Source organism: Bufo bufo, chromosome 3, assembly GCF_905171765.1.
Source record: "Bufo bufo chromosome 3, aBufBuf1.1, whole genome shotgun sequence".
In the NCBI taxonomy this organism is placed as follows: Eukaryota; Metazoa; Chordata; class Amphibia; order Anura; family Bufonidae; genus Bufo; species Bufo bufo.
Window position 1 is genome coordinate 144,954,624 of NC_053391.1, and position 26,268 is coordinate 144,980,891.

Below are 26,268 nucleotides of genomic sequence, written 5' to 3' on the forward strand. Positions count from 1 at the left end.
TTCTCTGGTCTCACCAGGTCATCAGGGGCCTTGACATTGATGTCAGCAACACAAAAAACATTTGGACTGTCCCTCCCCAGGAGGGGGTCAATACAAGCAGGATACACAGAAATCAATAGCAAAAACTGTCATGGTATACATATCACTTCACAGCCTCCCAATGTATTGGCAGTATAACAGTAAGCCACAACTACATAGGGAGGCTTGAACAGAAAAACACTTCTCAAACTGCAACTCATCTAAATATCCTTAATATACTTTAATCATCAGAAACAGTAGGTTAAACTGTGTAGCCGATGTGCGAGTATAGGGGGTCCTCTTAAGTAATAGGGGACTTTTGGTATCTTGTTTGGACAGAGTTACCTTTAAATACTATGAGGGACATTTATTAAATCAGATACGTCAGTTTTTTGGCTTAAAAATGTGTCACGTGAAGCCGATTGCGTTTTCTGCAACATTTGGTAAAATTTTGCGACATTTGGTGTTCCTCGACACTTTTCAAAGTGGCCTATGTTTAAGAACTAAAAGTAAGATTATTGCATTTTATTATGTGGGACTTTTGCAAAATTCGCTACCTATGCCAGGTAACCCCCGGTATGCTTTTACACATATAGGTATAAACTACATTGCACTCACACCAAATATATTATTACGGTGCACCATTTCATGTTCATGCTCAGGTTTGGTGCGGACACACAAAGCAAAGACAGACAAAAACAACTGCAAATGATATATGTCCCCCAATGTGTATTCTTCTATTTGCAGTATATTTTATCTTGCAGTAATGATATTTCTCCATGCTAAGACAAAACTACTGAATAAGAACATTATTTCTATTAGGTATCGCAAAGGTTTTGACCTACAGCCATCCTTGTATTCGGGAATTAATCTCGCTGTTTTACTTATTGTTGCCGGGCAGCAGTTTGAGACCTCCATAGAACTTCGGAAAATAGGTAAATATTAAAAGTGGAAAGGTACCTATAAGTCATTGATTGTGGGACGTAGGGCTCGCCAGCTAGTGACTTGCAAACTGCTTTAGCCTTGCAGGCACCGTATATATATGGCTTTACAGATGTATGTAACTGCAGATAGTATTGTGCCCTGATTTAAAGCTGTGGTTACTAAGACTCCTGTGGAGTGAATCGGTCAACTGCATCGCACTCTTTGGGGGGAATTTATCATCCCCCCCTCCCAGTTTTCTGGCGTAAAATAAAGTTGAAAACATGTCGTTTCCGTTTGTGACTTTTTAAATGCCACTGTGACAAAATTTTGGTACAAGTGACATTTCTACACCGCCCTAGCCACTTTACGAAAAGGGTGCCAGGCGAAGGAGGTTAGGGGGCTGGGAGAGCAGGCCTAGCACATTAATCTTCATTCACACCAGTTTTCTGGCATGAATGAAGACAGAAATCTGTGGCCGGTAGGACGCTGCCATAGTTTGGCGCATGGCCTAGTTGAGGATGTGCCAAATCTATGACTAGGCCTGCGCCTTTCCATAGATAAGGCGCATCCTCTGGCAAAGAAGACACTGGTCTTGACAAATGTCCCCCTTCTATCTATATTTTTTGGTAGATTTTGTCTTATCTTCTACATGATGCCTCATACCTGGATCACTGCTGGATAAAGTCTAGGAGCCAATTGTTCCAATGTAGTCATCAATTATTATTGTGTTACCAGCAGTGTCTCTTAGTGATTATAGGTCTTCAAATTAGGTCTTTGATGAACCTGACCCTTGAGCTGGTGATGGGAATTTTCTGGTGGTTCCAGCAAGATTATATAAAGTAGCACAATTGTTAAGGGTGCTATTGCACGTGAGGCCTGAGGTGCTGGTACTGCACCGCTGTTACAGCTACTTGCCGGCCTACACCTAAATTTGCTACTTGAAACAAAGGTGGTGTCCAGGTGCGGCCCAGCAAGTAGTGGTAGAAATTTGACTGTTTTTAGCTTTCCAGAATTGTTCCAGCTGTCAGAATTGGCTTTCCATACATTACTCAGGTTGACTGTCTGACTGCCTGGACGCTACTGAAATGATTAGAACTTTGGTCTTATCGATGTTAACCCTTGAGATTGTTCTTCTAAGGTGTTCGTCTGAACAGTCTGCTGGGAAGGAAAGGAAGTCTTGAGAAAATGAACAACTACTGGGATGTGGGTCAGTTCTTCAATGTCAGCATGCTGGCCAGTGACATTGGAAAAGCCGTACAGGCTGCCGAGCGCCTTTTCAAACTTAAGCCTCCAGTTTGGTAAGAAATCAATGCACTCCTATCCCTTAATGGTTACTCTTTAATGTAGTATTTTGTCCAAGGACTTGCTTACTTTGTCATGTTCTGAACATAGTTGTTGCCAAAAATTGGATTGAATAAATAAGCCTCTCCCTAATAAAACAAGTTTTCTTTCTTCCCTACGCACCTATGCAGTCTTTTTTTGGAAAGTGTTAAAAACGGATATAAAAAAAGGCTCCATTTATGAGACCTATATGGTGGCACAAGGAACCCCTATGGCTTCATGGTTGTAAGCTTTGATGTTATCCCTGCATTATTATGGACTTCAATGAAGTGTTGCACAGTTTTGTGGAATTCAATATGTACATTGAAAGATTTATGTATTTCTACAAAACAGATCTGTAATTCAGCCGTATGCCACCTTAAAGAAAACACTACATTTTTATCCCTAAATACTTTTTTCGAGCTCCTTAGATTTTTCATTGGTGATCTGAGCATTAATAAATTTTTTGTTAATCCAAGCAGAGTACCACTGTGCGTTTTGCAGACTTGGGTAGCCTTAGGGCTCATGCACACAACTGTATGTAATTTGCACGCATCCTCAAAAAAATAAAAAAAGACATCCGTGTTGGATCCATTTATTTATTTTCTTGTGGATCCATTGTAACAATGCCTGTCTTTTTCCGCAAAGCGGACAAGAATAGGACATGTTCTATTTTTTGGCGGAACAGATATGCGGACAAATGGAAACAGAATGCACACAGAGTAATTTCAGTATTTTTTTCCGGACCCATTGAAATAAATGGTTCCGCATATGGACTTGTAAAAAAACGGAAAGGAAACGGAAAAACATACGGTTGTGTACATGAGCCCTTATTGTTAACAATATTACCTAGATTATCTTCATGGACCTTTTCAGAAAGCTGTTGGCATTTGCTGTAACATCGATTTCCTAGTATAATGTAATTATGAGTATAAGGCCTCATTCACACATTCATATTTAGATCCATATTTTGCATTAGTTTATAAGTTAAACCCAGGAGTGGGTCTAAAATATGGAAGATGTGCAAATCTTTTCATTATACTTTTTTCCCCCAATGTGTACATTCCATTTTTGGTTTTGGCTTGGAAATACTTGTGCAAAACGCTGACCTATACACACAAGTGGTAGAGTGGCCTTAAAGACACCTTTGCACAGGCACCAAACAGGGCTACAGTGACCGTACGTCTCCAGACTGATTCCTTATTTGCCAGCAGTGCGTTCCTGTTTACAGGGGATGATGTGCTGCCAGCAAACGATTTTATGTGCAGCATAAAAGATGTGATAACTGATTCACCTTTACATGGGGCATATGAAGACTTGTTCCCGATAATTGCCCCCATCCTCGGCCTTTAGCGACTGATGATATCAGGCAGTAAGTTTAAATTCTCGGTTGCTTTTTCGCATATGTGTCTGATGCAGTACATTAGATTGTGAGCCCCATTGTGGGAAAAGAATTGTTGTTAGTGATCACCAGGAGGGGTGGGTACATCAAGAATATAGAAGTGAATTTTATTTGGCAGCTTTTCAGAGTTAGCTTTGCATAAATATAACCATTAATCTGTTACGGATCTGTATTGTATGGAACCTAAAGGCACCATTCATACGACCGTATTTTTGGTCCACGATCCACATATTTTGCAGATTGGATGCGAACCTATTCATTTTAATAGGGCTAAAAAAAATGCAGACAGCACACCGCGTGCTGTCCTCTTCTGTATTTTCGTTCTGCAGCCCAACAAAAAAAATACACCATGTCCTATTCTTGTCCGTTTTGCGGACAAGAATAATCATGGTTAGTATGGGTCCACCCCATAAATGGATGCAACACAGATGTCACACAGATGTCATCCGTATCTTTTGTGGATCCGCATTTTGCAGACCACAAAATACATAGTCATGTGAATGCACTCTAATCTGTTCATAGTGATATTGTACCCTCCTATCCCTCTAAATTCGGACAAAATTGTGGAATATTCCATCACGTGCCACATTATAGATGCTCAAAGGGAAAATACAGACTCCTAAGGTTGTGTGATATGAAGCCCTAGGGTCTCCATGAGTTGCTGTGCTCGCTGAGTGCACGCAGCCTTTTCTGTGGTCTCTTTTTGTTATGGATACCTGCCTTTTTAGAGGCTTTTTTTCCCTCTGCAGGAATTCATTCTGGTATTTGCAGGGACTATGGACAGAACACTGGAGCCACCGCAGGAGTTCTGTTTGGCATCAGATTCAATGTACCATGAGAATGTTGTCTCCTTTTACAGTCAGCATTGTGGATAACTCCATGAAGGCCTCTGAACTCGGCTGTATTTCCTTTACATGCCAGGTACCTGAGATCTGTTGTACAGAATTTGCTTCTAATACAAAGATTCAAGAAGCTCAACACGGAGCACTCTCCCAGACAAGAAAGGCTGAATTTCTGGATGGACATCATTGTGGAGGCCACAAAGGAATCTACTAACGGATTGAGATTTCCAGTATGTAAAATGTTTAAGTGGTCCACATAGGTTACATTCTTATTAAATCCCTGTTTGGTCTGTTTTTGTCCTCATCTTCCAGTCTAATGTAAATTTGCTTTATCTTTTCTGTGATTCTGTGAAAAACTGACAAAAAGAACAACTACAGTATAGGCATCTCCAGGAACCAGATTCAGTGTAGTACAGGTTTTTATAGCTGAAATGCCAGTAATGAAATTTTTCAAATTTCTCAATAACTTACGTGAAGAAAGGAAAATTTCATCAGAAGACCTGGAAAAGAAACTTTCACAACTTCATGCATATTTAAAAGTGAGAAAGACTGATTATTATGCACAGTGTACCATAAAATAATTTCTACCTTATTCAGAAGTAGGAAAATCATTTAAAATTGAAAATTTTTAAGCTTCTGCAAACCAAATCAGTTAATGGATTTAGTGCTCATGCACACGACCGTATGTATTTTGCAGTCCGCAAAAAACGGATGACATCCGTGTGCATTCCATATTTTGCGGAACGGAACAGCTGGCCCCTAATAGAACAGTCCTATCCTTGTCTGTGATGCGGACAATAATGGGACAGGTTCTAATTTTTGGCAGAACAGACATACGGAAACAGAATGCACATGGAGTAACTTCCGGTTTTTTGCAGACCTATTGAAATTAATGGTTCCGCGTACGGTCCGCCAAAAAAACAGAACGGACATGGAAAGAAAATACATTCATGTGCATGAGCCCTTATTATAGCTGTGGAAATGAGTTTATATCAGATGTATTCTTGTTACTACAGACACAAACTGTATTCTAAAAGATTTACTGAAAATTTGATTTTGTTCTTCAGGAGCGTACCATATAGCACATATAGGGCATTGGCTATGTAGGCATTCATTTTTTTTCAGTGGTGCATTTGAAGTCACTTTTTTAACATTTTAAGTTTTTAGAATCCACTTACAGTTAATGGAAGGGCATTCCATAGCAAGAATTTTTTTTCTAAAGCTGGAACTGAAAGGATGAATGAAAAAGCCTATAGAAGTGCATGGCCACTTTGTTACATGTTTGAGATCTAGAGAAATCACTGAACCTGATCGATCCTCTTGTGGCATGCAAACTGGTGGGAGAAGCAGGTCAAGCCTTCCTGTGTCTGTGAAGGTTCCCATGAAATACCCGTAGTAATAAGTAAGAGCAACTGGACTTATTGTATTTTCTCTTGAAGACGTTTCACTGGTCGTCCGACTCGCTTTTTAAATCAGAATGACTTGCATGAGAATTCTCCCGCATTAAATACTGGTGACTTGTGCTTCAGTCATGCAAGTGCAATCAACAGCGTACCTCCATGGCTGAAGCACGAATCCCCAGTGTTTAACCTCCTAACAGTCCCGTTAAAATTGGAAAAACCCTCCCAAAAATTGCACTTTTTTTTTATTGTAGATTTTTAATGTGTGTCTGCAGTAAATCTTGTTGGTGCACACCTCAGGGGCCACAATTGCATTTTTAACCTCTTAGTGACAATTAATTTTAGCCTTAAGGGCCAATTTTATTTTTAGGGGGAAAGATAAAAAAAAAAGCAATTTTTACATTATTTTGGGGAATTTCTTTTACGGCATTCACTGTTGGGTAAAAATAACATAATTTTACTATGCGAGTCCGTACAGTGATAATGCCACATTTCTATATATTTTTACAATTTTTCTCTCCTCCTGCAACCTGTCAGCTCTGCAGCTGCTCCTATTCTCCCCCAGACTGAAGGGGGGGGGCGCGCTGCTTTAGCTGCTCATATCTCTGGTTTGGCATTCCAAGCTTTCATACAATAACAGAATGACAGCATTATCTTCAGTACATGGGAAGATATCACTGTTAGAAATCGGGATGCAGTGAATGCAGCTGAAAGTGAAAGTAAAAGCAGGTTTTACCCACAATTATTTACGATTCTATTTCTAACAGTGATTTCTCCTCTGTTGCTTGGACTTATGCTCTCATTTTATCTTGTATGAAAGCCTGGAATATCAGCTTTCAAACAAGACCAGTTGCAGGCTTCAGGAGATAGCAACATCTAAAGCAGCCCTCCCCCCTCCACTTTCTGCCCGAGCTTATCTCCGGCAGAACAGTTAAGTACTTTTTCCCACTGCCGAGGTGAGCTTGGGCAGAACAGTTAGTTAATGTGGCAGAATTCTTGTACAAGTCATTGTAATTGAGTTGCTCTGACTTATTGCTACTGATCAGGCCTTCTTACTCTCTCATTTGTGCTTGTCAAACACCTACAGCGGTTTTTAAAGGAAAGATTCAGAATGTACATTTCCTTGCTATGGCAGATGCACCCATGTAAATACAGCTGAAATTAACTTCTCTATACTGTCTGAGGAAATAATGTCATAAATCACATGAATGTTTGTATTCTGTGGACACTGATATGTGAAATCTCCGTTATCTTATTCTGCACTTGTATAGGTTCTTGTCTTGGAGCCCACTAAGGTTTATCAGCCATCATATGTTTCAATAAATAAAGAAGCAGAAGAGAGGACGGTCTCATTATGGCATGTGTCCCCTGTGGAACTGGTAAGAGCTTCATTCTGAAATAAAATGGTTAAAGGGATTATCCTGTGATTAAAGGAGTTTTCTGGGATTCTGATATTGATGGCCTCTCCTCAGGAAAGGTCATCAGTGTCAGATCGACGGGGGTCGGACACCCAGCACCCCCTCCGATCAGCTGCATAAAGAGGCCATGGTGCTCCGTGAGCGCTTAAGCCCCTTCCTAGGCCATGTGATGTCATGTTCATCAGTCACATGATTAACTAGAAAGAGTCTTGAACAGTTTGCGTCTATCAAGCTTTGAATCTATTCACTATATGTGGGATAGAGCTCAAATAAAATAAAATAAAAAACTTTATTAGTATTCAGATTAAAATCTTGATAATTGTCTATCTGCCTCTGTGCATGTACAACAAACAAACCACACACCATGCTCCAACCCCTTAACACACTTTCTTTTCATGCGGTGTGGGTGGATAATAGCAGTGTTTGTGGTTTAATGTGCGGGTAGGGATATTTGGCACACTTGTATAGCAAGTAGCGATACAGTCTGCTTTACTGACCTAGTGCTCATTAAGATCATAAGCAAAATACAATTCCAGATACAATGTTGCCACATATATTTGGCACACTGATGCAATGTTCCAGCAATTGTGATCCAATGAGCTAGCCTATATAGGTTAGGTCAATAGTAGCAGGATTTAACTGAAGACGCTGTTGCCCTATATGATCCCTCTGCAATTAGCCCTCACCACAATTGGCTACATTTAGAGCTGGCTACCTAACTAGCGTCTTACTCGATGCGTTTCCCTGCTGGATGTGACCAGCCATTCATCAGGAGTAAAGGCGCAGTGTGCTTAAGCCGGTTACAACAAAATAACAAGTAGACCTTAATGGCTGCACGCCACTGGTGTCATGCGTGCAGCAGCCAGTAGCCCCCGGCACTAGGTCAGTAAAGCAGACTGTATCGCTACTTGCTATACAAGTGTGCCAAATATCCCTACCCTCACATTGAACCACAAACACTGCTATTATCCACCCACACCGCATGAAAAGAAAGTTTGTTAAGGGGTTGGAGCACGGTGTGTGGTTCGTTTGTTGTACATGCTCCGAGGCAGATAAACAATTATCAAGATTTTAATCTGAATACTAATAAAGTTTTTTTATTTTATTTTATTTGAGCTCTATCCCACATATAGTGAATATCATCAGTCACATGGCCTAGGCGCATCTCAGTCCCTTTCAAGTAAGTGGAGTTGGGTTGTGATAGCAAATACAGCTGCTATCAAATGGACTGCACTGTGCTTCGTAAGCTGCGAGGAGACTGCGGCGATCACCAGAGCTCCGGGGAGAACAGCTGCTTCCTTAAACAGTTGATCGAGTGGGACCACCACCGATCTCATATTAATGACCTATCCTGAGGATAGACCATCAATATCAGAATCCTCTTTATTATAAAAAGTGAAAATCCTACAGTACACGGCAATCTGTTTCTAACAAAGCTAGAACCAGTCCTGTACCTCACATGGATCCAGAGGTCTCCCCATTCATTTCTGCAAGTGCTCTGCTAGATTTTCTTAAGGAGGGCAGCTCAGGGGGTCTGTCCTTTCTGCTGCAACTCTCACCCTGTAACGGTCACAGCTTTTTACAATAGATACAGCTGGTGGCAGTTGAAAGATGCAACTGCGACCTCAGCGAGGTGGACAAGAAAGAGGGAAAAGAAGAAACAGCAGGTGGCGCTGTACAGATAGATTTTATTGAAGAACTTTGTGGCTATACTACATTTTTAATTACATGCAATTACAAAAATATTCAGATCCAGGTGCTGGTTTAAAAAAAAAAAAATAGAATATTTTTCATGAGATTTTAATGAATAAGTAATACAACTTCATAAACTTTAGGCTACTTTCACACTAGCAGCACGGACCTCCGGCAGGCAGTTCCGTCAGGTGAACAGCCTGTAGGATCCGTCCTGCCGCTAGTGCGGAGTTCCGGCGGAGGCACAGCAGTGCATGGCGAGAGGCTGCCGGAATAAATGTAGAACATGTCGTAGTTTTTTTCCGGCAGCCTCTCGCCGTGCCTCCGCCGGAATTCCCCCCACTTCCCCATTATAGTCAATGGGGCCGGAGCAGCAGTCCGGGGGCACACGGTCACTAGCGGCAGGACGGATCCGACAGGCTGTTAACCCAATGGAACAGCCTGCCAGAGGTCTGTGCCGCTAGTGTGAAAGTACCCTTATTTGTGGTGTTATGAATATGCAGTGGATTGTTTGTCAGGAGTGATACATGGCTATATACTGTCAAGTCCATAATTATTGGGACATCAACACAATTCTAACATTTTTGGCTCTATACACCACAACAATGAATTTGTAATGCAACGAACAAGATGTGGTTTAACTGCAGACTGTCTGCTTTAATTTGAGGGTATTTACATCCAAATCAGGTGAATGGTGTATGAATTACAACAGTTTGCATTTGTGCCTCCCACTTGTTTAGGGACCAAAAGTAATGGGGCAGAATAATAATCATAAATCAAACTTTCACTTTTTAATACTTGGTTGCAAATCCTTTGCAGTGAATTACAGCCTGAAGTCTGGAACGCATAGACATCACCAGACGCTGGGTTTCATCCCTGGTGATGCTCTGCCAGGCCTCTACTGCAACTGTCTTCAGTTCCTGCTTGTTCTTGGGGCATTTTCCCTTCAGTTTTGTCTTCAGCAAGTGAAATGCATGCTCAATCGGATTCAGGTCAGGTGATTGACTTGGCCATTGCATAACATTCCACTTCTTTCCCTTAAAAAACTGTTTGGTTGCTTTTGAAGTATGCTTTGGGTCATTGTCCATCTGCACTGTGAAGCGCCATCCAATGAGTTCTGAAGCATTTGGCTGAATATGAGTAGATAATATTGCCCAAAACACATCAGAATTCATCCTGCTGCTTTTGTCAGCAGTCACATCATCAATAAATACAAGAGAACCAGTTCCATTGGCAGCCATACATGCCCACGCCATGACACTACCACCACCATGCTTCACTGATAAGGTGGTATGCTTAGGATCACGAGCAGTTCCTTTCCTTCTCCATACTCTTCTCTTCCTATCACTCTGGTACAAGTTGATCTTGGTCTCATCTATCCATAGGATATTGTTCCAGAACTGTGAAGGCTTTTTTAGATGTCGTTTGGCAAACTCTAATCTGGCCTTCCTGTTTTTGAGGCTCACCATGGTTTACATCTTGTGGTGAACCCTGTGTATTCACTCTGGTGAAGTCTTCTCTTGATTGTTGACTTTGACACACATACACCTACCTCCTGGAGAGTGTTCTTGATCTGGCCAACTGTTGTGAAGGGTGTTTTCTTCACCAGGGAAAGAATTCTTCGGTCATCCAACACAGTTGTTTTCTGTGGTCTTCCGGGTCCTTTGGTGTTGCTTAGCTCACCGGTGCATTCCTTCTTTTTAAGAATGTTCCAAACAGTTGTTTTGGCCATGCCTAATGTTTTTGCTGTCCCTCTGATGGGTTTGTTTTGTTTTTTCAGCCTAATGATGGCTTGCTTCACTGATAGTGACAGCTCTTTGGATCACATCTTGAGAGTTGTCAGCAACAGATTCCAAATGCAAATAGCACACTTGAAATGAACTCTGGACCTTTTATCTGCTCATTGTAATTGGGATAATGAATAACACACACCTGGCCATGGAACAGCTGAGAAGTCAATTGTCCCATTATTTTTGCTCCCTTAACAAGTGGTAGGCACATATTCAAACTGTTGTAATTCCTACACCGTTCACCTGATTTGGATGTAAATACCCTCAAATTAAAGCTGACAGTCTGCAGTTAAAGCACATCTTGTTTGTTTCATTTCAAATTCATTGTGGTGGTGTATAGAGCCCAAAATGTTAAAATTGTGTTTATGTCACAATATTTATGGACCTGACTGTATCTAATTGAATGTTTTAAAGGTAATATAAAAAAAATATAAATATGCATTATCTACCCTATAAAGAATCCATATCACATATGCACATTTTATTTGTCCTGATCAGTTCACTAGAGGTATGTGGCTACAATAAAGCCTTGATGTCACCTCAGCGAATAGGTCATTGGAAAATGACTTGGTAAATGTATTTTTAAGAGTTTTTTTTTATGCTGCACTATTTAGTTTTAATTAAAAAAATATATATATAGGCGATACATTCCCTTTAAGGCAGCCTACAGCCACTTGAGGCCCTTTCTGTTTCCCATGTTCCCATCACAAGGCTCCCCCTACTAAAACATCATGATCATTTTCTGTCCTACATAGAAAAGGTAGCGGGGTCATTAAGAGTCGGCAACAATTTAAATAATTAACAGGAGAGCAATTGATCCAGGGAGTTATTCTGATTGGGGTTGGGAAGGAATTTTTTGTCTTCTACCTCACAGTTGTTTTTTTTTTGCCTTCCTTTGGATCAACTTGCAGGATAAGGCCCCTTGCAGATGAGCGTGTCCGGATTAGGTCCGGATGCGTTGCGTCTGAGATCAGGGAAAATCGTGCGAGTAGGTACCCAATTGCAGTCAGTTTTGACTGCGATTGCATTCCGATGTTCAGTTTTTATCGCGCGGGTGCAATGAGTTTTGCACGCACGTGATAAAAAACTGGCTGTGGTACCCAGACCCGGACTTCTTCACTGAAGTTTGGGTTTGGGATCGGTGTTCTGTATATTTTATTATTTTCCATTATAACATGGTTAAAATGGCATTCTTTAATTCAGAATGCTAAGTAAAAGGTCCATTGTGGGGTAAAAAAAATAAATAAATATGTAACTCGCCGCATCCACTTGATCGCGCAGCCGGGCTCGTCTTCTGTCTTCGTGCAGGACCTGGCTGGAAAAGGACCTTTGGTGACGTCATCGCGCTCACCACGTGGTGAGCGCGGTGACGTCAGTGCAGGTCCTTTTCCAGCCAGGTCCTGCAAGAAGAAGAAGAAAGAAGACGAGCCCGGCTGCGCGATCAAGTGGATGAGGTGAGTTAAATTTATTTTTATTTTTAACCCCACAATGGACCTTTTACTTAGCATTCGGAATTAAAGAATGTTTTTTTCCATTACGCCCCATGACAGCACCTGTGAGAGATCCTCCTCCTTCCGGACAGGAAACAGGAACTTCCCAGATCTTTAAATTGGTCCCATGCCTTCCACCTTCAGTTCTTTCCTGTTTCCTGTCCAGGGACAGGAGGATTTCTTTCCAGGTCTATTTTCGGCTGCAGGATCTCTAGGGTTAAAACGAAACCTAGTGGAGGTACCTGTCGGCGTAAGTCTCCACTAGGAGCCGCTGAGAAGCCCGGCGTCTGCTGTTTTTTCCCTTCTTCGGTGCCATGGGGGGAATCCTGTTGCTGCCTTGTGACCCTGCCTGCCGGCGAAGTTGCGGCGTGAGGGGGGAGGTTCGTCTTCTCCTCTCATTGAGGCTGGCTGAGCTGGGCGTGCGCGTCGCACCGGAGGTGACGCGTGCGTTCCACTGGCCGGAAGGGGAGGAGCTTAAACATGGCGGGCGCTGCGCGGCCCATTTGAAAAAGGGAGCGCCGGCCAGCCAGCGTGGAGGGAGCAGCAGCAGGCAGATACTGACCGGACCGGACGCCAGGCGGCACCTGCAGCCCTCCTTTGGCCCCCCTTGAGGCAGCATTATCATGCAAGAAGAGGGGGAAGTACAACAGCGCACCGACAGACAGGAGCAGCTTTCGGAACCAAGCATGGTACTCCTGGGGGTAAGAGGGGTTAACCCCCACCATCTCCCTTCGGGGAGTTATTATTATGGTCAGATTAGACTGATTGGGCTGTTTTATTAAATGCAGGTTAAAGAAGCCCCAAAGAAAGCTTCCCACAAAAGAGCTAAAGAGTGTGGAATTTGCAAGCGGAAGTTGGATCCGTCTTACCCAAAAACATGTTGTCAATCATGTCTGGATAAGTTAGTGGCAGAGGAGTCGCCATCTTTATTGCAAAGTATCCAAGATTTAGTTAAAAATGAAGTACGTTCTTCTGTGGAGGAGTTTAAAAAATCCCTGCCTAGCTCATCCAGGCATAAGAGGGCCCAAAAGGCGATAGTGGAGGATTCTATGGACTCTGGGTCTGAGGAGGGCGCTATTGCAGACTCAGATTCCTCCTCTGAGGATTTGACAGGGAAGCCGTTATTTAGAGCGGAAAATACAGATCTACTATTGAAGGCAGTTAGATCCACGATGGAGCTTGAGGAAGAAAAGGAGTCCAGGTCTAGACCAGAGCTAATGTTTGAGAGCCTAAAGCCTAAAAGGTCTAGGGCAGTGGTGGCGAACCTATGGCACGGGTGCCAGAGGCGGCACTCAGAGCCCTCTCTGTGGGCACCCGCACCCTGGAAAAAGTGTATGGGGTACCAATATGCCTTAGGGTACTTTCACACTTGCGTTGTGAAGATCCGGTAGGCAGTTCAGTCGCCGGAACTGCCTGCCGGATGCGGAAATCCGTGTGCAAACGGATAGCATTTGTAGATGGATCTGGATGCGGATCTGTCTAACAAATGCATTGAAACACCGGATCAGTCTCTCCGGTGTCATCCGGAAAAACGGATCCGGTATTTTTTTTTTTGCATTTTTAAAGGTCTGCACATGCGCAGACCGGAAATCCGGATCCGTTTTGACGGAACACTTGGTGCCGGATCCGACATTAATGCATTTTATTGGAAAATAATGCTGGATCCGGCATTCCTGCAAGTGTTCCGGAATTTTGGACGGAGAAAATACTGTAGCATGCTGTGGTATTTTCTCTGGCCAAATACCGTTAGATTGACTGAACTGAAGACATCCTGATGCATACAGAACGGATGCTCTTAATTCAGAATGCATTAGGATGAAACTGATAAGTTCTTTTCCAGTATTGAGCTCCTAGGACGGAACTCAGTGCCGGAAAATGCTAGTGTGAAAGTACCCTAAGTCTTTTCCTGCCATTCATCGGCACAGGCAGAGCACTGAATGTAGGCAGGCTATTATAGCTAAATGTAAAGTACATGGAAAATATACTATATTGGACTGTAGTATTCAGGTTAAATTGCTGTGTTGGCACTTTGCGATAAATAAGTGGGTTTTGGGTTGCAGTTTGGGCACTCTGTTTCTAAAAGGTTTGCCATCGCTGGTCTAGGGTGTTCCCCATTCAGGACTGTATCAAGGACCTGATTAGACGCGAATGGGAGAAGCCTGATAAAAAATTCTTTATCCCTAGAGCGGTCAGGAGAAAGTACCCCTTTGACGATCAAGAAGTATCAGCTTGGCAGGAGGTACCGAAGGTAGACGCTTCCGTAGCTAAGATAAATAAGAAGTCAGCTCTCCCGTTTGAGGATTTAGGGTCCCTTACAGATCCCATGGACAAAAGGGCTGATGCGTACTTAAGGAAGAATTGGGAAGCTTCCACTTCTGCCTTTAAACCAATTTAGCGACTACCTCGGTGGCAAGGTCATTAAAGCTCTGGTTGGAGGAATTAGAGTCTCATATAGAGAACAAGACTCCTAGGGATCAGCTGCTGGAGGCTATACCAACTATGTCCAGTGCAGTGGATTTCATCTCTGATGCCTCTGCTGATGCATTGAGGCTTTCCGCTAAGGCGGCTGCATTGTCCAATTCAGCCAGAAGGTCGTTATGGTTGAAAGGGTGGAAGGGCGATGTAGCTTCAAAATCTAAGCTCTGTGCCCTCCCTTGCCAAGGAGATTTTTTGTTTGGGTCAGCCTTAGATGATATTTTGGTTAAGGCATCTGATAAGAAAAAAGGATTTCCAGCACCGTCATTTCCTAAACAGGGGAAGCCATTTCGGATCAATGAAAGAAGGAAAGGTTTTGGGGATCAAAAGATAAGGAGGGAGTGGAGTTCTAATAAATCCAAAGGTGTGCTGTTTAAATCCAGACCTCAAACATCAAGTTCCACTCAACAATGACGCCAGACCCCAATTAGGCGGTCGTCTTTCCTTATTTTTTCCGGCCGGGCGAAATATTACCGCAAGCGCCTGGATAAAGGATGTTATAAGGGAAGGCTATCGCCTAGACTTCAAGAGACTACCACCCAGGACATTCAAAATTACTTTATTAAACCAAAATCCTCCAAAACAGGTGACACCTTCGGAGGAAATAAACAACCTCCTGGAGAAGGTAGTCCTTGTTCCAGTCCCAAAGGACGAACAAGGAGAGGGTTTTTATTCAACCCCATTTCTGGTCCCCAAGCCCAACAGGCTGATGATAAATCTGAAGGGCCTAGTCTATGCTTTCCCTCCCATCACCCTATTGCCCAGAGTGATCCAGAAGATCAGGGGGGAACAGGCTACAGTGATACTAATAGCACCATTCTGGCCAAAAAGAGTTTAGTTTGCTTGGTTGAGGAGACTATCAATAGTCGATCCCTGGGTGCTTCCAGAAAGACAGGACCTATTATATCGGGGCCCTCTACGTCATCCGGAAGTCAAGAACCTCCACCTGACAGCTTGGATTTTGAGAGGACATTCTTCAGGTCTAGAGGCCTATCAGAACAAGTCATTGGGACTCTCCTGGCAAGTAGGAAAAAAGTCACCTCCGAAATCTATCTGAGAGTATGGAAAACCTTCCTTCGGTTTGCAGGTCCAGGCTTAGACTTGAACTCACCCAACATCCCGTTAATTTTGAACTTTTTGCAGGAAGGCCTTAACAAAAAGCTTAAACCCAGTACTCTCAAGGTGCAGGTCTCAGCACTGAGTGTCCTGTTTGACTTTCGATTGGCTACTCATCCTTGGGTCAAAAGGTTCATTAGGGGGTCCTCTAGACTATGTCCTATAGTTAAATCTAAGTCAGCCCCATGGGACCTTAACCTGGTTCTTTCTGCTCTAACCAAGGCTCCGTTTGAGCCTCTGGGGGACATCCCCTTAAAGATGTTGTCCTATAAGACCGTATTTTTAGTGGCCATTACATCTGCCAGACGAGTAGGAGAGCTGTCCGCCTTGTCCTCTTCCCCACCATATACTCAGATTCTGGAGGATAGGATTGTTTTCAAACCAGACCCTGCGTTCCTGCCCAAAGTAGTGTCGGTATTCCATAAGTCTCAGGAGATAGTTCTCCCTTCCTTTTGTCAGGACCCAAAGAATGAAGGAGAAAGATCCTTTCATACTTTAGACGTTAGAAGGTGTGTCTGTGCGTATTTAGAGTCTACGAAGGACTTTAGAAAGACCCCGCAACTCTTTGTTCAATTTCAGGGTCAGAACAGGGGCTCAAAGGTTACAAGCCGTACCTTAGCCAGATGGATCAAGAGAGCGATAGGTTTGGCATATTCACTATCAGATTGTCAGGTCCCTTCAGATTTTTCAGCCCATTCCACCAGGGCAGTAGCCTCTTCCTGGGCAGAAAAAGGGTGTGCTACCATAGAACAAATCTGCAGGGCTGCAACGTGGAGTTCCCCCTCTACGTTTTACAAGCACTACAGGTTGGACCTTTCATCTGTGCAGGATATGTCTTTTGGGAGAAAGGTGCTGCAGGCTGTAGTCCCTCCCTAATAGTTATCTAGTCTAGTCTCTCACAGGTGCTGTCATGGGGCGTAATGGAAATACTTCAATTACTCTTACCGGTAATATGTTTTCCATGAGCCCATGACAGCACCTACATAATTCCCTCCCTTAATATAAAAAAAAAAAAAAAAAAAAAAGGAAATAAAATAATAATATTTTTTATAAAGAATGATGATGAAAAAAAAAAAAAAAAAAAAGAGAAAAAGAGAGAAATTTACTCTTTAGTATGGTGCCAAAGAAGAGATATGCCTGGCATATATTTGGCGCAGAGTTTTTTTCTATTATGTTTTCTCGCCTATGTTGTTAGTTTTCACTATATATAGGTGTGTTGCTGGTCCCAGGAATCTTGTCAAATACTGAAGGTGGAAGGCATGGGACCAATTTAAAGATCTGGGAAGTTCCTGTTTCCTGTCCGGAAGGAGGAGGATCTCTCACAGGTGCTGTCATGGGCTCATGGAAAACATATTACCGGTAAGAGTAATTGAAGTATATTTTCCATTATAGCCATGTTATAATGGAAAATAGTAAAATAAATGGGGTCCCGGGTAACTCATCCCTCGTCTCCTTAGCAACCATGCATGAAAATTGCATTGCATCCGCACTTGCTTGCGATTTTCAAGCATTCCTATTAGTTTCTATGGGGCCTGCTTTGCATGAAAAACGCAGAATATAGAACCTGCTGAGATTTTCACGCAACGCACAAGTGATGCGTGAAAATCACCGCTCATCTGAACAGACCCATTGAAGTGAATGGGTCCGGATTCAGTGCGGGTGAAATGGGTTCACCTCACGCATTGCACCCGCGTGGATTTCTCGCCCGTGTGAAAGGGGCCTAACAGGCCGAACTGGATGGACGGATATCATCTTTTTTTTTTTTTTTCAGCCTTATAAACTTTTTTACTATGTTACTAATTGTGACCCTCGCTATAGATTTCATTCTGCTATAAAATGATGTGGCTGTTTCCACACAAGTTATGTTTTATTCTTACGATTTCTGTTGACCTGATTATTTCAGAAGGGGATTCATGAGTGGAACTTCACTGCGTCTTCCATCAGAGGCATAAGGTAAAAGAAACAGACCAAGCAATGCTGTATAAGTTACCATATCAGGAGATGATAGCAGAAAGCTCAGCTGGTGTCTTCCTGTTTTTTTATCAAAGTGTGTACTGTTAGCAAACAGTGATGGGACTGTATGTAAGGAGGAAAATGACAGGTTTATGTTTGTTGTTTTGCTGTAGAATCACTCACGTAATTTTATACAGTTATAGGAGACATTGATTTCTAGGGGCCAACAAAAAAAAAACAACAACTGGAAAGTGTCCATTATAGGTCAGTATAGGAATAGGAAAATGGGTAAGTACTGATTATTTTGCCTTTTTAGATAATTTACAATGGCTGCCCAAGTTTTTATTTAACTTGGACAAACCCCTTTAAGAACCACCAGGTAACACTTGTGTCATCTGACAAAACAAAGTCTAAGGCCTCATGCACACGACAGTTGTTTTTCTCGGCCTCCGTTCCATTTTTTTTGCGGATAGGATGGGGACCCATTCATTTCAATGGGTCAGCAAACAAATGCTGATAGTTCATCCATTTGTATTCCGCGTCCGTTGTCCGTGTTTCCCTTCAGCAAAAAAAATAGTACATGTCCTACTTTTTTCACATTTGCGGACAAGGATAGGCATTTATTACAAGGGATCTGTGGAAAAAAACGGATCCTCCAAAAAAAAAAACGGATGCCGCATCCGTTTTTTTTGCGGACGCAAAAAACAACTGTCGTGTGCATGAGGCCTAAGCGTGACTTAGACACCCCTTACCGATTCTAAGAATAAGGGGTGGCTGTGGCCCCATCACTTTCCAGCAACAGCACAACCTGAAGTCAGCACCATACCAGATGAAGTTATTAATAAAGTAATATATATGATATCCACATGCTGTAGGAAACTTCTGTAGCGAAATTGACCTGTGGTATGGAAACTTGTCACGTGGAACATGGTTTCCGAGCTGCAGACATTGTTATAGATCAGGAGGAGCTGAGCAGATCGATATATAGTTATATGGGAAAAGATTCAGTAAAACTTGAATTTTAAATTCCTGCTCTTTCTGGACTTTAAAGTCAAGGAGGCGGTCCTATCAGTGATTGACAGCCTTCCCTTTATGACTGTATATACAGAGATAGCTGTCTATCACTGACAGGACCACCTCATCGACTTCAAATTTAGAAAGAGCAGGAATTTTCATGAATGAAGTACAGGTTATACTGAATAGTTTCCCACAAAACTATATATCCGTGATAGCTAGCCTCTGGCACTCCAGCTGTGGTAAAACTACGACTCCCAAGATGCACACTTGCCTAGCTGTTTTCAGAACTCCATAGAAAAGTGTGCATCTTGGGAGTTGTAGTTTTACCACAGCTGGAGTGCCGGAGGTTAGCCATCACAGCTATATATCAATCTGCTCTGCTCCTCCAGTTCTATACCCTGCTGCTGTCACGGCTGTATGTGGGCAACAATAGTAATACACAGTACAGAGCTACTGACTGGACCCAGAACTAGGGAGGATAACGGGTGACCCCTGTCCGACCCTCAACGCTCTCCCTATTCTGCTAAAGCACATGCCCGGATCCAAATGGCGGAAAGAGGCATGCCCACGTGCCTAAGACTAATGACCACTGTAACCCCTACAATAGTGGAAGGGGCACGGCCACCAGTGCCCTACTCAGTATATGGAGGGAACCGTGGCCACCTCAGATCCAGTCAGAAAATAAACAGGAACACAACAATGTCTGCACACTTAGCTGACGGTGTTGCAGCCGCAGAGAAGACGGATCCAAGGACAGGCTGGCAATATCCGGAGTGCTAGCTGCAGCAGAACACAGGTCCAGTGAACTGATAGCTACAAGTGAAGAAACTAAAGCCAGAGCTACAACTGAAGTGAGAACTATAATCCACATCCTATCATAGGAGGAGGGGTGATATAAAGAGAGGAAAATCAAACACATGAAGGACAGCTGTGGTGAAAGAAACCAAAAGTAAACAGAGTAGTGAGAACTCCTCCCAGCTCTAGTAGTGACATCATCACAGGGGTGGAGAAACAGAGCTGTGAGAACGTCCCAAAGCTCTGGTAGTGACAGCTGCCTGCAGATTACACTGCATTGTCATGGTGTTAGATCCCCTTTAAATCCAGAGCATGTCAGTTGTACTGTGGATTTCCACTGCTGATTTCATCCTTTTAAATGCATAGGGTGAAATCCATGGCAAATCTGCAGTATGACGTAACGTGGATTTTCGGCAGATTTGTTGCAGATGTTCTGGGATGGGCATGGTCACCTGGTCTGCTGCAGCCAGTGACTGACTTCACCAGTGACACATCACCCCTGAAGCCAGTGGTTGGCTGTAACGGAGCAGGTGATCAAGCCGTGCCAGTGCGCAGGACCAGATATGAATCTTTCAATAGTGGAGGCAGGCTTCAAGTATTCCAGGACAACCCCCTTTAAGAGACGTTGAAGAGGTACTGTAGCATATGGAAGGAAGTGATTATGGGAGTGGAAGGATTGGAGAATGTGTATAGTGATGACATCAATGGCATGTTTGCAGACCGTTGAAGATGCACCGTTTTCCCGTGGTAGGCATCCTAGTGGCTACTAATGTGACTTGAATGCAACTTGGACTCCTGATTGTTAGTAAGTCAGACAAAGGATCCATTAACCGATGACAACCGCTGCAGATAAATACGCAAAATACTGAAGGTGGAAGCTGAATGAAATGAAAATTATGAAACCGTTTTTTTTTCTTTCTGCAGCATTTCGAAGTTTGATGAACGTTGTTGCTTCCTGTATGTTCATGACAATTCTGACGACTTTCAAATCTACTTTTCCACCGAGGACCAGTGCAATAGGTGAATACATATTTCGGAATCTTCTTATCCCAACGATCCTAAACCAGCAATGGTCTATGGAGGAAAGTGTGAACAAAAAGATTAGCACTGACTCGACTATAAAGTTATTGACCTATTACATGGCAATACAAGTTCCCGAGTTGTGATTTATTTTGTCTTTCTTAACTATGTGTAAAAAATGTGTAATAATTTCTCTATTGTGAATAATTGTGTGACAACCTCATGGGCACGTTGTCACATAGCTTGTTATCCATTTAGGAGACCAAGATTATTCAGAAATAGCTGGTAACCATGGGATTTATATTTCCCGATTATTTCCATCTAAAATAAAAATCGCTATACGTTTCAGAATCGTATGAAAAATAGAAACTAAAATGTTTGTGTGATCAGCTCAGTATTGAGGGGATAGAATTATGATTGTATAAGATGAAGATAGTGGTTGGACTTCGGGCATATGGTAGAGGACAGGGTTTGTGTTCTTCCATGGACACATTTCTGACCCTGATTAGATTCTGTATGTTTGTGCTGGAATACTCCACAGAATTCTGAATGAGAACGCCACACATCTGAAGTGGTGACAACTAGGTGAACGTTTTTCACACCAATGTCAGAAGCTTCACATGTCAGTCAGGAAAGTTCTGGCAATAGAAATACAAACACGGCCGACTTTTTCTCATGGAAATTTTCATAGACGTTTGTCTACCTAGGGGACAGAGGCTCTTTGTATATGCCTAATTAAAAGTTCTTAATCTGGCCGACAGTCATGTTTATGCTTTGGTTCTTGTAGAGTTTTCGTGGATATGTATTCTAGTTCTTGCTAATTAAATGAATATGTTCAACATGAAATCAAATTTTTTGGATCCAACATTTTGCAACATTTTTACACCACTTAGGGCTCATTCACTCGACCGCATGAATGAGTCCAGCATCCATGGGGCCGCAAAAGATGTGCACAGCACGCCGTGTGCTGTCCGCATCTGTAGTTCTGTTCCACGGCCCTGCAAAAAATATAGAGCATGTCCTATCCTCGTCCACAATCGCGGACAAGAATAGGCATTTTCTATATAGTGCCGACCCTGTGCATTAAGCAAAAGGCGGAACGCACACGGCCGATATCAGTGTTTTGCGGATCTGCAATTTGTGGATTGCAAAACACGGCACAGTCTGCTGAATGAGCCCTTAGGCTGAGTTTACGCTTCAGTTTTTTGGTCAGTTATTTGCATCAGTTATTGTGAGCCAAAACCAGTAGTGAAGCCTACTCAGAGATAAGGTATAATGGAAAGATCTGCACCTGTTCTGTGCTTTTGAGTCACACCTGGTTTTGGCTCACAATAACTAAAGTGTGAACTTGGCCTTACTCCAATTTTGAAAAGTGGGTGGTGAAAGGGTCATGGTTTATCTGTATTTATCATGGTTGGCCAGATTTATCACCGAGACTTTTTTTAAAAGTCGCTAAAAAAGTAGTGTAGGAAAATGGAAGTAGTATTTCTAGACAAGTGTCAGGTTTAAAGATGCGCCAAATTTAACAAACACCAGGCGACATTTGATCAATTTGGTGCAAAGTACCCCATGCAGACTGAAGAAAAACTGATTTCAAATATTACCCTCTTGATCAATCCCTCCCATAGTCTACATAAAAATCCTAATAACTGAGTAAGTACCAGTTATAGCCATTACAGCCCAGATCTGCATCTGTATTTCTGCAAGCTTCAGAGCTGAAATCTTCTAACTTATCTGACTTGCCCAGCGAGACCTCACTCTAGTCACTTGCCTTCTTTGATATGTTGGTGTAACTTCGGGTCCTGTACAGTAATCTGTACGAGTTTTAGGCTGGAATTGTGGCAGGAAGTGTGATGTACGTGCAGCTGCTGATCTTCTACATTTATGTTTTATCAGTAATTTACCTGTCTTTTATGTTGTGTTTAGGATTTAACAAATAATTTTGCTATTTTTAAAGGTTTTGTACTCTTGTTAAAGAAATCATCACTGATGTTGTAGGCAGCACAGTAGAGCTGGAGGGTGAAGCAGATGGTGATACATTAGAGGTGAGTAGATGTGTATAGAGGCATGAGTACGTATAACACCTGAGTGGTTCCAATAGAGTCGGCATTTTCATATTATAAAAGTTATATTTCTGGAGTAACAGGGGCATAGGTAAATGTAGGAATGGGCTAGTTAGGTTCAGCTGACATTAGCACATCGCTAATGTCAGCTAGCTTAGTAGGGTTTATTCTGGTGACAGAAACCCTTTAAAAAAAGGCCCTTTTACAAGAAATGATTGTTGCTGATAGACATTTCTCGCTCGTATCATTGGGGGGACACAGAAGACCATGGGTATAGCTGCTGCCACTAGGAGGCGACACTAAGCAAAAAAAAGTGTTAGCTCCTCCTCTCAGCTATATTCCTCATGCAGACACTGAGCTAATCAGTTTTAGCTTAGTATCCGTAGGAGGCAGACCTCCCTGCTTTGTAGGTCTGATGATTTTTTATTTTTATTTTTTCTTTCCTTTAGCTGGGCTGATGGCAGTCTCCAAGCTGCCTGCGTTCCCACCCAAGAGACAGGAGTCCAGGGGGTCCCCAAGCCCGCTGCTCATTCCTGGTCTCCAGAAGACAAGGAGGACCAGAGGTTCCTAAAGCCTCTGTATCCCGCCAGCTTTCGGGTCACAGGTCCGGCCTCTGCTAAGTCCCCTCTGTTACCGGTGTAGCTACCCTCACCAAGGGGTAACACACCGAAGCTGGTGACCCGGCTGGAGCCAGAGGGGCAGAAAACGCTAGACGGGTGAGTATTCTTTCAGTCCCCAAGGCCCCATTCCGCCTCCCTCCTCCTCAGGTTTTCCCATGTGAATATTCCCCAAGGAGGCCTGCATACCTCCACCTAAAGCCTCAGTTTCGGCAGGTGTCCCTCCCCCTGGGAGGGGAGACTTCATGTCAGGCCACCTTTCGCTTACTCCCAGAGATGCAGCTTAAGTGGGTGAGCGCCTTCTGAGGGCTTGGTCCAACTCACCCCCTTGGTATGGAGAGGCAGGACTTCAAAAGCCATTGGAGTAGCTGTAAGAAAAAGGCTACTCAGCTGAAACATTGCACATGCATAAAAAAAACGCCCCTGGCTTTGCTTTAATCCCCACCAGCTGCCCAATTAGCTCTGCCCCTGCTTTCTGCTTAACCACTTCCTTGCCTCAGGACTACTGTCCTGAGGAAAGAGCTTACTTGGCTCTCTGCTGAGGCTTACAGTGCTGGTTATTAGTACAGACGGATGTGGGTTCAGTTTCCCTAGCTCTGTTTTGTTAGAATTGAGCTAAAAAAGAAAAAATATATATATATTTATATATTATTAACCCTTGGAGCTATCGGGTCCTTCTGAACCTAGTTCCCACGCCATTCTGGCAAAATTTCTTTACCCTACCACTGGATACATACGTCCTATAGCGTAAGCGGAATCCTGGCACTACCGCTGGATACCGCACTCCCTGTAGCTTACCCTCCTTCTATAGGCGGAGTAGTTACACTACCACTGAATTCTGTGAGTCCTGTCACATTCCCTTCCCTCCATAGGCAAAATATGTGCGCTCACCACTGGTCCCTGTACATTCTGTAGCATTACCCTCCTTCCATAGGCGGAGTAATTGCCCTTGCACTGGATACCATACGGCCTGTAGCATTACCCTCCTTCCATAGGCAGAGTAATTGCCCTTGAACTGGATACTGTACAGCCAGTAGCATTACTCTCCTTCCACAGGGGGAGTATCTGCCCTTGCACTGGATACCGTACAGCCTGTAGCATTACCCTCCTTCCATAGGCGGAGTACTTGCTCTACCACTGAATACTGTACAGTCCGTACCATTACCCTCCTTCTGTAGGAGGAGTAATTGCACCCCCACCAGGTTCTGAACGGCCTGTAGCATTGACCTCCTTCCTTAGGCTGCGTTCACACGCGCGAGATTTCCGCGCGGGTGCAATGCGGTAGGTGAACGCATTGCACCCGCACTGAATCCGGACCCATTCATTTCAATGGGGCTGTTCAGATGAGCGATGATTTTCACGCATCACTTGTGCGTTGCGTGAAAATCGCAGCATGCTCTATATTCTGCGTTTTTCACGGTGATGTACCATGTGATTGGAGCATGTGATCTGACGTCACCAAAGGTCCTTTAGCCCACAACTCATCATACCGGGAACTTCGCGAACAAGAGGAGAAGGTGAGTTAATTTGTTTTGTTTTTTTTTAACCCCTCCAGCGCTATTTTACTAAGCATTCTGTATTCAGAATGCTATTATTTTCCCTTATAACCATGTTATAAGGGAAAATAATACATTCTACACTACAACTAACCCAAACCTGAACTTCTGTGAAGAAGTTCGGGTCTGGGTACCACAGTCGGTTTTTTATCACGCACGTGCAGAACACATTGCACCCGCGCGATAAAAACTGAACATCGGAACGCAATCGCAGTCAATACTGACTGCAATTGCATTCCTACTCGCGCGGGTTTGCCGCAACACACCGGGACGCATCCGGACCTAATCCGGACACGCTCGTGTGAACCCAGCCTTAGGCGGAGTAATTGCACTTTCACTGGGTACTGTACGGCCCGTAGCATTATCGGCAGAGTGTTTAAATCCCATTGGTTCCTATACATCAGTGGATACCGTACATCCGGTAGCATTACCCTCCTTCCAGAGGCGACATAGTTGCACTACCACTGGATCCTATGCTTCCAGTAGCATTACCCTTCCGTTGTGGGAGTATTTGCACTTACTTTGGGTACTGTACATCCCGTAGCATTATCCTCCTTCTATAGAGTAATGGCTCTATCACTGGATCCTGGACAGACTGTCACATTACCCTCCTTCCTTAGGCGGAGTATTGCACTTCCACGGGATACCATACGTCCGGTTGCATTAACCCCTCCGCAGGTGGAGTAATTACTCTCATACGGGATATCATCTGTCCTGTCGGCTTTCCCCCTTTTATTGGGGGATTAGTTGCACCACAATTGCGTGTTAGAGATCCTGTAGCATTACCCTCCCCTATTGATGGAGTAGTTGTACAACGAGTAGTGCTTGCACTACCAGTGGACCCTGTACATCTTTTCGGTTCCTGTCTTTCCGTTTGTCAGAGTAATTCCACTACCACTGGAAACTGTTCCTCCTATTACATTGTCCGTCTTTCTTGGGTAGAGTAATTGTTTCAACATTGTCTACTGCGACTACTCTCATTTGTTCCTTGTTGCATGGCATCCCGTTCCATGGGTGGCCTATTGGCTAGACATGGTACCTACAATCGCCTTATCCCCATCATAGGTGGTATTTTGGCACTACTGCTGGATACTGTGACTGCTTCACACTACCCCCTTCCTCAGGTAGTCTTAGTTTGGATTGGTGTCTGGCGCCTACGTTGCAGCCTCTGTCTTCAGGTTCCCTTGAAGCTCTAACAGGCCGTTGGTATACCTCATACCTTTCCTCGTGCCTTAAGTCCCTGTGGGGGGCAATCTCATTGCACGCCCGGCATCCACACTCCTTCTGTAGGTGGAACGTCTGCTCTGATTGCCAGTTTTCTTCCTTCTCAGGTGGAGTGTTGTGCTAGCACCAATTCCTG

General features: G+C 43.4%; 1 protein-coding gene across 2 annotated transcripts in view; it reads left to right on the forward strand.

The window, feature by feature from the left end:
• The window catches only part of MAP3K15 (mitogen-activated protein kinase kinase kinase 15), a 177,641-nt gene that overhangs the window by 116,622 nt on the left and 34,751 nt on the right, over positions 1-26,268 (forward strand). For both annotated transcript variants that reach the window (XM_040423677.1, XM_040423678.1), the window contains 7 exons: positions 841-953; positions 2,081-2,240; positions 4,586-4,736; positions 7,178-7,285; positions 17,791-17,840; positions 20,577-20,672; positions 22,630-22,717. In XM_040423677.1, the coding sequence (XP_040279611.1) occupies positions 841-953; positions 2,081-2,240; positions 4,586-4,736; positions 7,178-7,285; positions 17,791-17,840; positions 20,577-20,672; positions 22,630-22,717 (766 nt within the window). The remainder of the gene's footprint in view (positions 1-840; positions 954-2,080; positions 2,241-4,585; positions 4,737-7,177; positions 7,286-17,790; positions 17,841-20,576; positions 20,673-22,629; positions 22,718-26,268) is intronic.